This window comes from Otolemur garnettii, unplaced genomic scaffold, assembly GCF_000181295.1.
Source record: "Otolemur garnettii isolate 467f Iridium unplaced genomic scaffold, OtoGar3 scaffold00026, whole genome shotgun sequence".
In the NCBI taxonomy this organism is placed as follows: Eukaryota; Metazoa; Chordata; class Mammalia; order Primates; family Galagidae; genus Otolemur; species Otolemur garnettii.
Window position 1 is genome coordinate 11,988,423 of NW_003852421.1, and position 16,394 is coordinate 12,004,816.

The following is a 16,394-nucleotide window of genomic DNA, read 5'->3' on the forward strand; positions in this document are numbered from 1 at the left end:
TTTTTTTTTTTTTTAAAGACAGAGTCTCACTTTGTCACCCTTGGTAGAGTGCCGTGGTGTCACAGCAACCTCAAGCTCCTGGGCTTAAGTGATTCTCTTGCCTTAGCCTCGCAAGTAGCTGGGACTATAGGTATCTACCACAATGCCTGACTATTTTTACAGACAAGGTCTCACTCTGGCTCAGGCTGGTTTTGAACCTGTGAGTTTAGGCAATCTACCCGCCTCGGCCTCCCAAGTGCTGGGATTATAGGCATGAGCCACTGCACCCAGCCTAAAAAATCTTTTTAAAAGTACACTTATGAGGTGAAATAGTGGTTTAATTTCCCTAAACTAGACCAATGTTTAAAGTTTATTTATTAATTAGAGTCTAATTATTTTATTTTTGGTTTTTTTTTTTCTTTTTTTGCAGCTTTTGGCTGAGGCTGGGTTTGAACTCACCACATCTGGCATATGGGGCTGGTGCCCTACTCCTTTGAGCCACAGGCGCCGCCCCTGTTTTTTATTTTTTGAACCAAAGTCTCACTCAGTCACCCTGGGTAGAGTGCTGTGGTGTCATCATAGCTCACAGCAACCTCAAACTTTTGGGCTCAACCAATCTTCTTGCCTCAGCCTCCTGAGTAGCTGGGACTATAGGCACAGGCCACAATACCTGGCTAGTTTTTCTATTTTTAGTAGAGATGGGATCTCACTCTTGCTCAGGCTGGTCGCAAATTCCTGAGCTCAAGCAATCTACTGGATCCACCTGCCTTGGCCTCCCAGAGTCCTAGGATTACAGGCATAAGCCACCATGCCTGGCCCAATGTTTATAATTTTAAAAGATACTTTTCAATATTTTTAAATATAAGTAAAAGCACAGAATATTGATGTCAACTGATTAACTCTCAAATGTATCCAAATTAATCCTTAAGAGCTATACACTAACTTCAATTTTGTCTTCCTCAAATAATGTGTTTTTTATATGACAATAATGTTCTCTGATATCAGTTATAAGGACATGAATCGGTCATAAACAAAACATGACATAAAATTTCCAGACGGAAGGAAACATCATTGCTCCCTTTAGGGGGAAAATGTCCTTGTTGGAAATCCAGTGTCAAACCTCTCCAGTAGCAAATGAGTTCATGCCCTTTGAAATAATTCAGTGTTGTTTTTCTGAGCCAGAACTAAAGATGAATAAAATTAGGTAGTTTATAAAAGGCAGGCAAGAAAAGACACCTGTTTATTAACCATAGAAAAGCCAGGCCAATGTGACCAACACGTGCACAGCCCAGAGAGGGCATGGGGCAGCGGCAGAGGAGAGGAATGCTGTGTTCTCCTGTTGCCACCTTCGCCATCCTGTTCTCTGCCAGTAACGTCAGAGCAGGGAGAGCAGGCTGCTAACCGTGCCTCTGCCTGTCCCAGCTCTCATACACCTCAAGAATACCAGGAAAGCAAGAAAAAGAAACGCTACAGTTTGTCACATTCAAGTGAGGTCTAAATAACTGATACATTTCATACTTCTGAAAGCATTTCTGAAAAATGTTTGTTTTCCTTCATCAGTAGCTGACAAGGAAATATAAACTCCAGAATGGTCGTATAAAATGTAAAGTATTATTCAGCACTGAAAGTTATTAGAGACTCCATAATATAATGTTAATTATACATCTGTAGATATTACCAGCTATAAACTGGAACAAGGATTACCTTTTTTAAAACCAAGAATAATCATAATTATGTTTTGCTGAATTTCAATAAACCTTTCTCAAGATTGCTATATCTTTAGTCTTGACTACTCTCTGACCCAGAGATATACTTTAGGTGTTTATGTCTCTGTTAAAAGCAAAAGCCACGTGAACTCCAATGTACAGAAAGGCATTTACATAACTGGGAGGAAAAAGCTAAGGAAAAGTCTTGTAAACTGGTCAAAAAAATGTTTATTATTTTTAAAGAATTATGTCAGGATATGACTTTTTAATACTGATGGCACACAGATATTCACTGTTCAAAATAAAGCTTGCAGAACCTAAACATCAGCTCTAAACTATATTTACTGTCAACCCAAGGATCTAATAAACTGTTAAATATTCTAGCTGCATCTGTTCTCGTGACTACTTTTAGTCCCAAACTGCCAAGATTTATTCTCTAACAGACACTTTAGAGCAAGAATTTTGTTAAGTTCAGTTCCTTGCCAACTCATAAGCTGAGGCTTAATTTTGAAAGAAAATGTAAGATATGATTACACATTCGTAAGGCCAATAAATTCACAGCTCTCAGTCTGTTTTAAGAGGTCACAGGCCTAGCAAGGGTGATTACTGTATTAAAATAAATATAATCAAATAAAAATTGCAATTTACTTTCAGTTAATCACCTGGGAGCCATGTAAAATCTGGCATCTAATAGGGAGGGGGAAAGTAAAAGGAGACAACGGAGAAAAGAGACACGTTTTTAAAAATGTCTTTTTCAATACCTTCCTTGTCTCTATTTCATTTTCTAAACTTACAGAATACAATTACAACAGTTTTTACCATCCTTATCTGCAGATTGTGAGTTCTGAATGCTTTTGAGTGATTGGTTATCGTCCTCAGTGTGTTTGCCCAGGAATCTTTGATTAGATGCCAGACACTGTGATTTATTTTGGTGGGACTAGATATTTTTGCATTCCTAAAAATATTTTTGAGCTTTGTTTGTAATATAGTGAATCTACTTGGAAACAGTTTGATCCTTTTGCGTGTGCTTTATGATTTGTTAAGCACGTCTAAGGCGGTATTTAGTCAAGGGCCAAATTATACCCTCTGCTGAAACAAGACTTCACTTTTCCACACCCTGTGAACTAGGCTGGCTATTGGGAATAGGCTGTGTGAAGGCCAGGCACTATTAATTATTGTCCTTGAATGCTTTTTCCCTCCTGCCCCATGTAGTTTCCTCACATCCTTTATCAGCAGTCTTTTGTGTAATCAAGAGGACTCCTCTATAGATCTCAGGGATTCTCTCTCTGAGCTACTCTCTGCTCTCCGGGACTATGTCCTCCAAACTCTAGCTGCCTTTGTCTCCCCAGACTCTCAGCTCCCCTCTTCCACTCAGAGTCTTTTAGACGCTCCCTGGACCCCTCCTGGCACTGTGGCCTGGAAACTCAAGGCAAGCTGCTGGGGCCATCAAGGGGCTCATTTCACTTGTCCCTCTATCAGGTATCATCACTGTTTAATCCAAAGTCTAAAGTCTTAAAAACATGATCTCATTGATTTTATTATTATTATTATTATTATATTAGGTGGAAGAGTAAATCTGATCCCTGTTACTCCCTCTTGGGTGGATGCACAGGTTCACCCCCTTTTTGTAAGCAGCACTACCTGAAGAAAAGTAGTCCTGCTTCACTTCCCCCTCAGCACCCCTCCACCGCAGAACCTCAGAAGCTAGTCACTGCTTTTCTGCCTGTCTCCTTTGGATGAGGTTCTAAAGCCATCTCTCCCTGGAGAACACTCATGGGTTTCCTCCTTCCCATTCTCAGCAAAGGCAGTCCTGAGGGCCACACTCCTGCCAAGCCTTCCCTGCCCCCAACCTTCTGAGATAGAAATGCCAGTCAGACCTTCAACTACAACACCTACTTCATTTGGACAGTCATTTCTAAAAGCCTAAGAGCTTGGCAGGTTATTTCCTAGAACATTTAATGGTCAAATACCACTACAGATATACCATAATATCTAAATCAATCTAGTATGCTTTATTCCAGAGATTTTCTAGGCCAGGCACAGCGGCTTTGTAATCCTAGCACTCTGGGGGCCAAGGCAGGTGGACTGCCTGAGCTTAGGAGTTTGAAACTAGCCTGAACAAGAATGAGACCCTATCTCTACTAAAAATGGAAAAACTAGCCAGGTGCCATTGAGGGTACCTGTATTCTCAGCTACTTGGGAGGCTAAGGCAAGAGGATCATTTAAGCCCAAGAGTTTGATATTGCTGTGAGGTATGACCCCATGGCACTCTACCCAAGGTGACAGAGTAAGACTCTGTCTCAAAATAAAAAAAAGATTTTCTAAATTTAGTCTATAGTCTACATGTTAACAAAAATTAAAACAAAAACAAATATGAACAAAAAGAAGGCCCAGTCCCTCAGCACTTAGCACTAACTATAATGGACATATAAACAGAAAGCAAAAGCAACAACGACCCCTTCAAAATATGCATAGGCACCAAATCTCAGCAAAAGCAGCAGTGATCACCAATTCTTAAAGACAAGTTCTAAAAGGCACTCAAATTTCAAAGTCTGAATGAACCAGTGAAAAATGTTTCTGGAATTTAGTATACTCCTAAGCATTTCAAGCCCAACAGAAGTCTGTGTTAAAATTATGAGTCATTTATAATTAACTAGAATTGTTAAAATCGCTGTTCTTCAAGATGTAGCTATTTGGGGGGAAATTCGGATGGTATACTGAAGGGAAAAATATAAGTGATCTAGAAGTTTGGAGATGAGAAGTATTTAAATTATAATACATACTTATGCATGATTTTAAGTATAATATAACTAATTAATTGTCAGAGAATTTCAGTACGTACTCCAAGGATTAAGATAGTATTAGAATGATTAAAAATTGAGGAGGCAGAGATTCTGTTTGTTTTTCGTAGTACTATTTCTTCATTCCCCTAAACCTACTACCTAGTTCATGATTCAGGGTCTTTGTACCTATTGTTCCTTCTGCTGGATCCTCGCTTGGCTACCTTCTTATTCAAGGCTCAGTTCTCATGTATCATCTCAGAAGGGCCTTCCCTGCTCACCTTGTCTACAGCGGTCTGCCCCGCCTTACCACTACACCGTTATCCTGTTTTACTTCCTTTAAAGATGATATTATCTAAAATTATTTTTTTTCTTTATGCATTTACCATCTTATCTTCCCCCACACCCTGTGACTAAGAATATAAGCTGACTCTCAAATGTCAAGCCAATTTTTCTAATTGCTAACAAGAGAAACCCAGGTACATGGTTTTCGGTCCCTACTTTAGCTCATATACTAAATATTAACTCTTCTTGGTTTATGAAAAATGTTTCCTATTGGATACAAAAGTCTCTGTGAGGGGTCCATGCGGCACACATATATGGCTGTAAGCTCATCTTCTCAACTACCTGACAACTTAGCCACTGGTGTCAGTAGTTGTCTTCTGTCCACAGTCATGTCCTGAGCACTAGACACTGTTTTACTATTTATCAAGGCAGTGTCTATTCCTGTCTCTAAAAGGTATTAGTAATATCCCTTTTTTATATGCAAAAGCATTAGAAAAAGCTATTAGAAAATGTATGGGTATACATTTCTATATATGTAGAAACTATAGATTCTTAAATGCTTGTTTTCTTCACTGAAGAAATACTTAATTTAAGCCAACTATCCAGATGTTTCTCAAGGGTAGATGAGAGCTACCAGAATCACCCCCAGGCTCTACATGTGAGACTCACTGTAGTAGGAAGCCACTGTTACTGTTGGGAATGAGTCATACTCCTGTTTTCCTAACAGTGGAAATCCATTCTCTGTGATGGGAAGAGGCATCAAATGTAGGACCTAGTATCAGATGTCCATTCTCACCTACAGATGCATTGGTAACAATACCTGGGATTCATTTAGTTTGTTCCAACTCCGAAAAAAAAGACATATTTGGGTTGGAGGGGAGAGTTTGAAGACCATGGCTCTGATGCTCGCCCTTAAGTAGCTATATGATTTCATGCAACTCAATCTTCTGCTCAGCTCCAGAAATTAGTGCCCTTCCCACCCTGCAGGTTCTAGTGGGATTTGAATGAGAAAATGTGTAGGAGCCTACTGCCGAGACTATGAGCACTGGAGGAGTGTGAAGTTATCCTTCATTCCAGGGAGCTGGTGGACACAAGGCCATGGCGGACTTGCAGCAGGGGAGGAAGACCCTTCTCTCTCCTCTCTGCTGCACCTTCCTGGGTGCTGCCAGCTGCTCACTCTGGAGTATGGTGCCAAGTGCGGGCACACAGCACTGAGCCAGGATCTGAGTGCCTATTATGCTAGGTATTCAATAGAACACAAAGACAACAGCTTTTACCTCAGAGCAATTTCTATTTCCTTTGTGATTGGTACCATCTTTGTGCTTCGTGAGTGCATGGCTGGTTTTCCAGGTCTCAAGATTCTGCCCTCCAAGAAAATCCTGCTGTGATTGAATAGGACCCACAGATAAATATTCAGATCTCTGACCTGTTCACTTTTACATCCCTGAAAAAGAATCACCATCATAACAAAAGCTTTGAAAATTAAGACAAGACACATAAGAATCTAATCAACAGTTCTGGGCAAACCAGAACTTCAGATTCAGTAAGGAAAAAGAAGAATTTATTCACTCAAGACTAAAAGCTAAAGACCTAGAGCTGAGAACTGAGTCATGTCAGGAACCAATATTAAATGATGAAAAAATGGCTGAGTTTTACAAGGAAATTTTAACAAAAAAATTTCAGAAGCACACGTATTATAACAGAGAGTGGTTTAAGTGGTCCTATGCCATCACCTGCATGGGAAAAGCAGTCCTGTGAGAGGAGCTAGAACAAGCTCAGACTGAAATGAAAGACGATGGACAACGCACAATTAGGGGTCTACCCTGACCCACCCCGAGTCCAGCTTTCCGGGAGCAAGTGGACATAGAAGCTCATTTTACAAGGGGTCTCAAAACCTGTAAGCGATCCCAAAAAAGTATCGCATCATCTCAATGGCAGGGGAGGCCAAGAGAATGTGGGTTCTGGTTTCCTCCCGGCTGTAGACTCTGAGCTGCTCCTCGTCATGGACGTGGTGCTAAATACAGCCGTGTGTGCCCATTTACTATTAATAAAGTTTCACTGGAAAAATCTGAGTCCGATTATGGGAGTAGTTTAGAAGCTGGCATTGGCGCTGGCACTGTCCTCACCATAAGTAGTTAGCTGTGATTATTGGGGTCCTTGTGGGAGGACAAAGCTCATTAAGTGCAGATTTAGGAGCAAGGGCAGCTCCTTGGTCAGAGAGTCCTCTGGGGATGACCAAGAACTTCACTTACCCCAATGAGATACTCAGTTTCCAGAGTTTTCCCATGCAGCTCACTCCCCCTATCATGCCCCACTTCCTTTTAAAGACTTCTAATTAAAATCAGCATTGTTGGCTCAGTGCCTGCAGCTCAAGCACCTAAGGCGCCAGCCACATACACCAGAGCTGGAGGGTTTGAATCCAGCCCAGGCCGGCCAAACAACAATGACAACTACAACCAAAAAGTAGCTGGGCGTTGTGGCAGGTGCCTGTAGTCCCAGCTACTTGGGAAGCTGAGGCAAGAGAATCGCTTGCTTAAGCCCAGGAGTTGGAGGTTGCTGTGAGCTGTGATGCCATGGCAGGCACTCTACCCAGGGCAACAGGTTGAGGCTTTGTCTCAAAAAAAAATAAAATAAATAAAATGAGCATTGTTTAAGATGAGGCTGTCTTCATACAAAGTGGCAAGTATCCTGGCAATGTGGCATGCATTGCCTCCACCAAGGGAAATTACCTCTGAGCCAGGGTTCCCCTGGAAGTGTTTCCTCTGAGGAGACAGGAGATGTTTGGGATTAACCAAAAGCTACTCTGCAAACAGTTTTTATTTGAAAGTGGGGTATAACAAAGTGGTAAGACTACATCTGTTATGAAGCTTATAAACTGCTCCCACCAAATATGATTCCCATGGCCTTTATGAGCCTGTGTGGATGGGCACAGGGGTGAGAGCCTCATCTCCCTGTGTATGTCTGAAGAGAAAAGCTCCTTCAGCTTGGTCTGTTAAACGTGGAGCTTACACAACAGAAATAGAGGACACGCACCGAACAGCACTGAACCTGAGTTTCACAGAAGCAGCACTGCATATTCACGTAGCCCCCGCCAGCGCTCTCTCAGCTGCTCAGCATGTGTGACTGCACGTGCCCTCCAACAGGCAGAAGCAACAAGCAGAGTCGGGGGCTGGCAGGTGCAGAGGGCATGAACTGCTCACTCACTTTTCCCATTACCTCCACATGATGCGACCCTGGAATAAACTGAACTTCCAGTCATGTACTTTCTAATTCTCTTTGCACATCAATTCCTGGGTATTTTGAGAGTGACTTTTCACCAGCAAAGACACAAGGAATATCTGAAAGGAAATTTGTTTTTCAGGAGAATGAACTCCAGTATGTGAGCTAAAGATGTGTGCATGTGCATGTCATCAAAAATTGTTAAGAGACTATTCCTTGTTCTTCCAGGCATAGAGAAAGCATCAAAGTGTGACCTGAGGGACTGTGCCTTCTCAGACAGAGGCATGTCCTGGATCACACTCAGATATGCCCAAGTCATTTTGGCCCCAAGCTGTTGTCCTGGTACCTAGACAGCCCTATCACTGGGCAAATGGATTCTGCCCTCTCACTGGTGGCTTTGTGAGCAATACAAGTATTCACATGTACGTTATACAAGAGCTTTTACTAACTGCAGCTGTTCTCATCACATTGAATAATTGACCTCCAGATATTCAGGACCCTAGAGTTATACTTCTGGAGGTTTCAAGGAAGAAAAACTTACTCAAGCTAGCTCCAGGAAAAGACTGGGGGCAGGGGGCAGGGGGTGAGGGGTTGGGAGGAGGCACAAAGGTAGTTTTTATGGGCAGCAGCTGTGAGCCAGGGCCATGACACAGAAGCTGAGCGGACTCAGGGTTCTCGTCCTCCACCCGAGCCCCTCAGGCCTCAGGACAAGGATGCCATCTGGGAAGAGAGACCCAGGACAGAAAGCAAACAGATACTCCATACTCAGAGAAACTGTCAGAGGGGCAGTGACCCCCAGTAGGAGTGTCCTGGACTGGGCGATGAAGTAGGAGTAGTGGGTGTCTTAGCCTCCCTCGACGAGATGAAGAGTGACAGGCAGTGCCCCCAACCTCCTACACGCACAGACGCTGCTTCTCGAGTTCCTACAGTGCTCCTGAAAGCGTTCAGCCTGACATAAATCATGTGGTACAGTAAGCAGAATATTTTTAGCAACTGAAGATCTAAATGTACTTAAAATCTCAGTAACATGTAGGTATGTTGTCTTTTTGTTATAATTTTGTTTAATGCCACAAAGTTTAACTTGGATCATGGTGTTAATTGTCTCTAGATTCTTAAATGACTGAAGTAAATTAATTAACAAGCAACAGCAACACTGTTTTCCCATTTCCTACTCTTCAATAAAGACTAAAAGATCATGGCAAGTGTTACTTTTGGTCACAAATAATGTGAATAAATTGTAATTAAGGATATTCTGACCCTAAAATGCATATGCTCAGTCATTTAAAAATTAGGTGACGATGACAGTCTGTCACAGCCATATTCAAAAACAGTGTTTCTGTGGACTTCTATCTCAGTGACATACTCTATACCATTTTCCCCACAAAATGCACGTTTGATAAAATAGCACATATTTTTAATGCTTTTGTCTTCTAAATTAAAAAGCAAAATAAAATTGACTCTCTTTTCCCCCCTCCAAAAAATTACCCTTCGTTCCTCCACTCCCTTCACCTCAGTTGTCTGGCCTCAATTTCGGAAAGCCACCAGGTGCGCTCATAGTGTTTAAAAATGCATAAACATACCTAGATTTACATTATATACTGTTTGTATCACATATTATCTTTTTCTTCAGAGCAAGAAAAGGAAAATCATTAGTTTGCACAGTATCTTATGAACAGGAAGGTAGTTTATTTTTAAGAAACTATCTATTGTGGATCAGAAAATTAAAAGTTTACTTTGCTAACAGCATGGGAAAATTTCTCAGTGTTATACAAAATACTAAGTCACAGAATTTTAATATGTATTACATGCAAATTGGTTCTGTAAATTGTGAAATGCTGAGTCAAACAAATTTATTATAGGAGTTGTCAGAACCATTAATACACTGATACACATTGTAAGGTTCCATGAAGCAAATGCAGAATCAAGTGTTTCTGATTATCTGATCATGGAATGTTTTATCAGTGGCTATCTTTTCAGTCTAGCATTCCATCTAGAACCCTTTGGAGAATCTTAAGACTAACAAAAAATTTCTGAATTCTATTTTTGTGTTTATGGTACGTGTACATGCCTTGTGTTAAATGGTCCTCACAAGGGTTCCTGTTCAGTGGAGAGGAGCTGTCCTTGCCCCAGCCCTCTCCACCTTTCCGTCCTGCTTTTCACAAGCAGCCACGTTCAATTCTTTCAGTTATTTCTTCTGATGGTTACCTGTTACTTCTAAATTATATACCAACCCTTTTTTTTTCTAATTTAAATATTCCTTACTGATGGGAATTGTTATTTTAGTCCCCTTCTGCCTCTCAACGAAAATATATGCTTTCCCCCCAGTAAGTTATACCACAATTCTGTATTTAATTATAACACAATATAAATATTATGACTGAGCCATGTAGCAGGTTATTTTTTCTTATAAAACTGTTTTTCCTTAGCATTAAGATATGACTTCTTGTTTGCTTGGTTTAAAAAAAAATACTTATCTCTAATTCAACATCAGACTCTATAAGAGCCTTTTAGAAAACTCTCAGTGTGGTCCAGCATATTGGACAATCTATTAGTTTTCATTTTTTCCCCCTAGAAACATTACACTTAGAATCCTGTGGAAAGTCTTTCTGCTCCCACATGGATTGCTCTTCGGGCCTGCTGAAGCATCTCTTCACCATCAGCCTGAAACTCCCCATGTTTCTCTTCTGAATTGAATGGGTCCTCTCACGGGATTCATCTCTCCTGTGTTAGATCTTCCTCCTTTGTTTGTGGAGCACGCCTTCTGGTAGCTTCCTGACAAAGTGTGCGTATGAGCTACACTGGAGCCCTTGTATGCCTGGAAATGACTTTATTTCCTCATGCTTGATGAAGATTTTGTCAAGTAAATATTCTAATTTTCTACTTCCAATGCTGCTACTAAAAAGTTGATGTTCTCTTTGACTACTGATTCTTAATATAAAGCCTTTCTGAAGGCTCTTATGATGTTTATTCCTAGTGTAAGATTTACAAAAATATAAGTGTATTGACAATGGATCTTTTCCCATTCATTTTGTTAAGTACTTAATGGGTCCTTTCAAACTCAAACATTCATATCCTCCAGTTCCATGATTATTATTTCCTTATGTTATTTCTTTAATGAGTCTGTCTCTCCTTTTTCTTTCACCTTTCTTTCTGAAACCCCTATGAATTCCAGATACAGATCTTATGAATTAACGCTCTAATTTTCTTAACATTAGCTTTCTCAGCCTTTTTGTTCTCTTATATCAGTGGTTCTCAACCTTCCTAATGCCTCTTAATGCCGTGACCCTTTAATACAGTTCCTCATGTTGTCGTGACCCCAACCATAAAATTATTGTTCCTACTTCGTAACTGTAATTTTGCTGTTATGAATCATAATGTAAATATCTGATATGCAGGATGTATAGGATGTATTTTTATTGTTACAAAGGGGTCGCGACCCACAGGTTGAAAGCTGCTGTCTTCTATAGAGGTTTAATATTATCCTCCAATGCTTCACTTGAAGTTTCTACCTTTGCTATCACATTTTCTTTCTAAAAGGTCTTTGCTATTCTTTAATTGTTCCTTTTTTATAGTATCCTTTCTTGTTTTTTTTAGCGACACAGTCTCACTTTATCACCCTCGGTACAGGGCGGTGGTGTCACAACTCATAGCAACCTCCAGCTCCTGGACTTAGGCGATTTTCTTGCCTCAGCCTCCCAAGTAGCTGGGACTACATGTGCCTACCACAATGCCTGGCTATTTTTTGTTGCAGTTTGGCCGGGGCCACGTTTGAACCCACAACCCTACCCACTGAGCGACAGGCACTACCCAATATAGTACCCTTTCTTAACTCATAAATATAAGATGGTCTCTTATAAGATGTCCTCATATATTTGAGGTTAATAATTATAGTTCTTCGTTTTTAAGTTTTCTTCTACTCCCCTCAAAGTCTCTCATTCTTTTTTTGGGTTTTTTTTTTTAAAACTACAAGTTTATTTTCTATGTATTTTGGTCCCTTTCATTTTGGAAACTTTCCTCATCCTCAAATGAATATTATTCCTCAGCTGTCCATTCATATTTAAGAATAAGACATCAAAAAGGCAGGCATTCTGGCATCCAGCAGGGAAAGAGACCTAAAGAATCTCACTGTTTACTATATAGACTTTTACTTTATCCCTCTGTTTTCAATATAGTTGTACTGATACCTGATCTTGAATGTGTCTAGAATCAAGTCCAAAGCCTCTTAGGTGTAATCCCATGTTGTCTGATGAGCTAGGGTTGAGGTAATCATCTGGCTAAGTAGAGCATCAGGGGATCTAACCAATTCCACTGCTCTCAGCACATGGTATCTTTCAAGTTCCTGGTGGCTACAATTTCTGAGCCCCTCTAGAATCCCTGCAGTACACACCGACGCACCACATGTCCGAGTTCTCTTGTACTGCCACTCACCTCCCAGCAAAGGTTTCAGTCTTCTCAGCTCTGCTAAGTTAGTTACCACTCATCTGTCCACTTTCCATCCCCCAAAATGGTGATGCCATTTCTTTTCTATTATTGTTTTTTCTTCCATTCTTCTTGTTCCTTTGAATCATTTTTTATTAAAGTTCTTTATTATCATTTCAGTCGGTTTTCAGCAAAGATGGCTGTACAATCCACTGTGTTAATGGAAAGTTCTGTATCAATCAAAGCTATTTAGGTATAATCATAGTAGCCTTCATATTTCTAGTTTTGATCCATCAGACTTGAATGGGGTAACCAAGAAGGAGCTTAAAATGTAAATAAAACTCCCAATGTAAATAAAACTCTATTATACATGACTTATGTAAAAGATTTTTTTGGTTAATCTGTACTTGACTGAAGAAAATTGCTCAACACTCAGTTTTATAACCAAGTTATTTATACTATGATCAATAATTAATCAGCCATATAAACAATCAGACTAAATAAACCACTTCCAAAAAGTTTCTTTTAAAAAAAGAATTTAGGGTTCAGTGCCTATGACTCAAGCAGCTAAGATGCCAGCCACATACACCTGAGCTGGCGGTTCGAATCCAGCCTAGGCCTGCCAAACAATAATGACAGCTGCGACCAAAAAATAGCCAGGCATTGTGGCAGGTGCCTGTAGTCCCAGCTACTTGGGAGGTGGAGGCAGGAGAATCGCTTGAGCCCAGGAGTTGGAGGTTGCTGTGAGTTGTGACGCCACGGCACTCTACCCAGGGCAACAGCTTGAGACCTTGAGATTTTTTTGTCTCAAAAAAATAAAATAAAGTAAAATTTTATACACCTAATAAAATAGGATAAGAATTTTAGGAAGATTATAGTTTATAAAGAGTTTTAAGCAATGTTTTATATTCAGCATTTCCATTATTTGTATTTAGAGAAGCTAGTCAACCAGAATTGAGAATTACCAGTGGTTCTGTGAGCTAAATAGGCCTGCTCTTACTTGAGTCTTTAAAAAAAAATTATTTCTTATTTTCAGTAACTCTGCCAAAACTATTTTTATTTTACAAATAAGAAAGCTGAGGATAGGTCACTGTGAAAAGGTCATGGAGATAGTGAGTGGTGGAGAAGAAATTCAAGCTTAGATCTTCAAGGACTTTCTTCAATAACCCAAATAAACTGTATTTCTGTTAATAATTTTGAATTGAATCAGTAATAATCATTTTAGGAGGAAGAATCTCTTACTTGAAATCAAAAGCTAAAAATGATTAAGCCTGGGTAGGAAGCCATGTCAAAAGCCAAGACAGGCTAGAAGGTAGGCCTCTTGCACCAAGCAGTTAGCTAAAGTGTGAATGCTAAGAAAATTAACAGTGCTACACGTGAATGATAAGAAAGCAAAACAGCCGGGCGGCGCCTGTGGCTCAAAAGTGTAGGGCGCTGGCCCCATATGCCAGAGGTGGCAGGTTCAACCCAGCCCGGGCCAAAAACTGCAAAAAAAAAAAGGAAAGCAAAACAGCCTGATTGCTGATAAGGGAAAAGTTTTAGTGCTCTAGGTAGAAGAGCAAACCAGCCAAAACATTCCTTAAGCCAAAATCTAATCCAGAGCAAGACCCTAACTCTCTTCAACTCCATGAAGGCTGAGAGAGGAAGCTGCAGAAGAAATACTTGAAACTAACAGAGGTTGGTTCATAATATTTAAGGAAAGATGTCATCTCAACAACATAGAAACGCAAGTGCTAATGTAGAACCTACAGCAACTTATACAGAAGATATAGCAAAAGTAACTGATGAAGGTGGCTATACTAAACAACACATTTTCAACACAGATAAAACAGCCTTCGAATGGGATAAGAATGGGATAAGATGCCATCCAGGACTTCCATAGTTAGAAAAAAGAAGTCACTGCCTGCCTTCAAGCTTCAAAGGACAGGATAACTCTCTTGTTAGGGGCTAATGCAGCTGGAGACTTCAAGCTGAAGCCAATGCTCATTTACCATTCCCAAAATCCTGGGGCCCTTAAGAATATGCCAAATCGACTCTGCCTGTGCTCTATCAGTAGAACAAAGCCTGGATGACATCACATCTGTTTATAGCATGGTTTTATGAGAATTTTAACCCCACTGTTGAGATCTACTACTCAGAAAAAGATTCCTTTCCCAGTAATTTTGTTCACTGACAATGAACCTAGTTACCAAGAAGTAATTGTGAATTTCAAGCTTTAATTCTTAAGAAAACATTTAATAAGGTAATAGCTGCCATAGATCATTATTCCCCTGATGAATCTGGGAAAAGTAAATTGAAAACATTCTGGAAAGGATTCACCATTTTAGATGCCTTAAGAGCACTCCTGATTCATGGAAGAAGGTCAAAATTATTAACATTAGGTAGCCACAGTGGCTCATGTCTATAGTCCCAACTACTTGGGAGGCCAAAGTGGAAGACTGATTGAATCTAGGAGTTTGAGGTTGCTGTGAGCTATGATTGTGCCACTGCACTCCAGTCTGAGCAACAGAGCCAGAACCTGTGCCTTAAAAAAATTTTTTTGAAAAATCAACATTACCAGAAGTTGGAAGAAACTGATTCCCACCCTGGTGGATGACTTTGTGAGGTTTAAGACTTCAGGATAGAAAGTAATTGCAGATGTGGTAGAAATAGCAAGAGAACCAGAATTAGAAATGGAGCCTGAAGATCTGATTGAATTGCTGCAATCTTATGACTAAACTTGAACAGATGAGGAGTTGCTTCTTATGGAATGAGAAAAGAAAATGGTTTCAAAAGATGTAATCTTCTCCTGGTAAAGATTCTGTGAACACTGCTGAAATAGCAGCAAAGGATTCACAACAGTACACAAACTTAGTTGACAAAGGAGGCAGGGTCTGAAAGGACTGACTCTGATTTTGAAAAGTTCTCCTGGGCGGTGCCTGTGGCTCAGTGGGTAGGGCGCCGGCCCCATATACTGAGGGTGGCAGGTTCAAACCCAATCCCGGTCAAACTGCAACAACAACAACAAAATAGCCAGGCCTTGTGGGAGGCACCTGTAGTCCCAGCTACATGGGAAGCTGAGGCAAGAGAATCATCTAAGCCCAGGAGTTGAAGGTTGCTGTGAGCTGTGAAGCCACAGCACTCTACTGAGGGTGATAAAGTGTGAGACTCTGTCTCTAAAAAACAAAAAAGAAAGAAAGTTCTCCTGTTGGTAAAATGCTATCAAACAGCATCACATGCTATAAGTAATCTTTTGTGAAAGGAAGAGTCAATCAATGTGGCAAACTTCATTTGTTGTCTTCTTTTTTTTGAGACAAGAGTCTCACTTTGTCACCTTCAGTAGAGGGCGTAGAGTCATAGCTCACGGCAACCTCAAACTCTTGGGCACAAGTGATCCTCTTGCCTCAGCCATCCAAGTAGCTGGGACTACAGGTGCCTGCCACAACACCCAGCTATTTTTAGAGAGGAGGTCTTGCTCTGGCCCAGAGTGCTAGGATTACAGGCGTGAGCCACCATGTCTGGCTCATTCATTTGTCTTATTTTTAAGAAACTGCCACAACTACCCTATCCTTCAGCAACCACCACTCTGATCAGTCAGCAGTCATACATTACACTTCACCAGCAAAATGATTATGACTTGCTAAAGGCGCAGATACTTGTTAACATTTTTTAGCAACAATATATTTTTAATTAATGTACTCTATGGTTTTTTTAAGACATGTCGTACACTTGATAAACTACACTACAGTAAAAATATAATTTTGGGGATAGTCTTACTCTGTTAGCCTGGGTAGAGTGCCATGGTGTCACAGTTCACAACAACCTCAAATTCCAAGGTTTAAGCAATCCTCTTGCTTCAGCCTCCCAAGTAGTTAAAACTACAGGTACAGGCCACAATGCCCACCTAGTTTTCCTATTTTTTAGTAGAGACGGAGTCTTGCTCTTGCTCAGGCTAGTCTCAGAAGTCTTGAGCTTGGCTTGGCGCCTGTGGCTCAAGCAGCTAGGACGCCAGCCACATACACCCGAG

General features: G+C 40.5%; 1 protein-coding gene across 3 annotated transcripts in view; it reads right to left on the reverse strand.

The window, feature by feature from the left end:
- DTNBP1 (dystrobrevin binding protein 1) overlaps positions 1 to 16,394 on the reverse strand; it is a 136,437-nt gene that overhangs the window by 77,100 nt on the left and 42,943 nt on the right. For 2 of the 3 annotated variants that reach the window (XM_023512328.1, XM_023512329.1), the window contains exon 7: positions 6,028 to 6,132. The exons of the other annotated variant lie outside the window; for it this stretch is intronic. In XM_023512328.1, the coding sequence (XP_023368096.1) occupies positions 6,028 to 6,132 (105 nt within the window). The remainder of the gene's footprint in view (positions 1 to 6,027; positions 6,133 to 16,394) is intronic. 3 annotated transcript variants of the gene reach the window in all.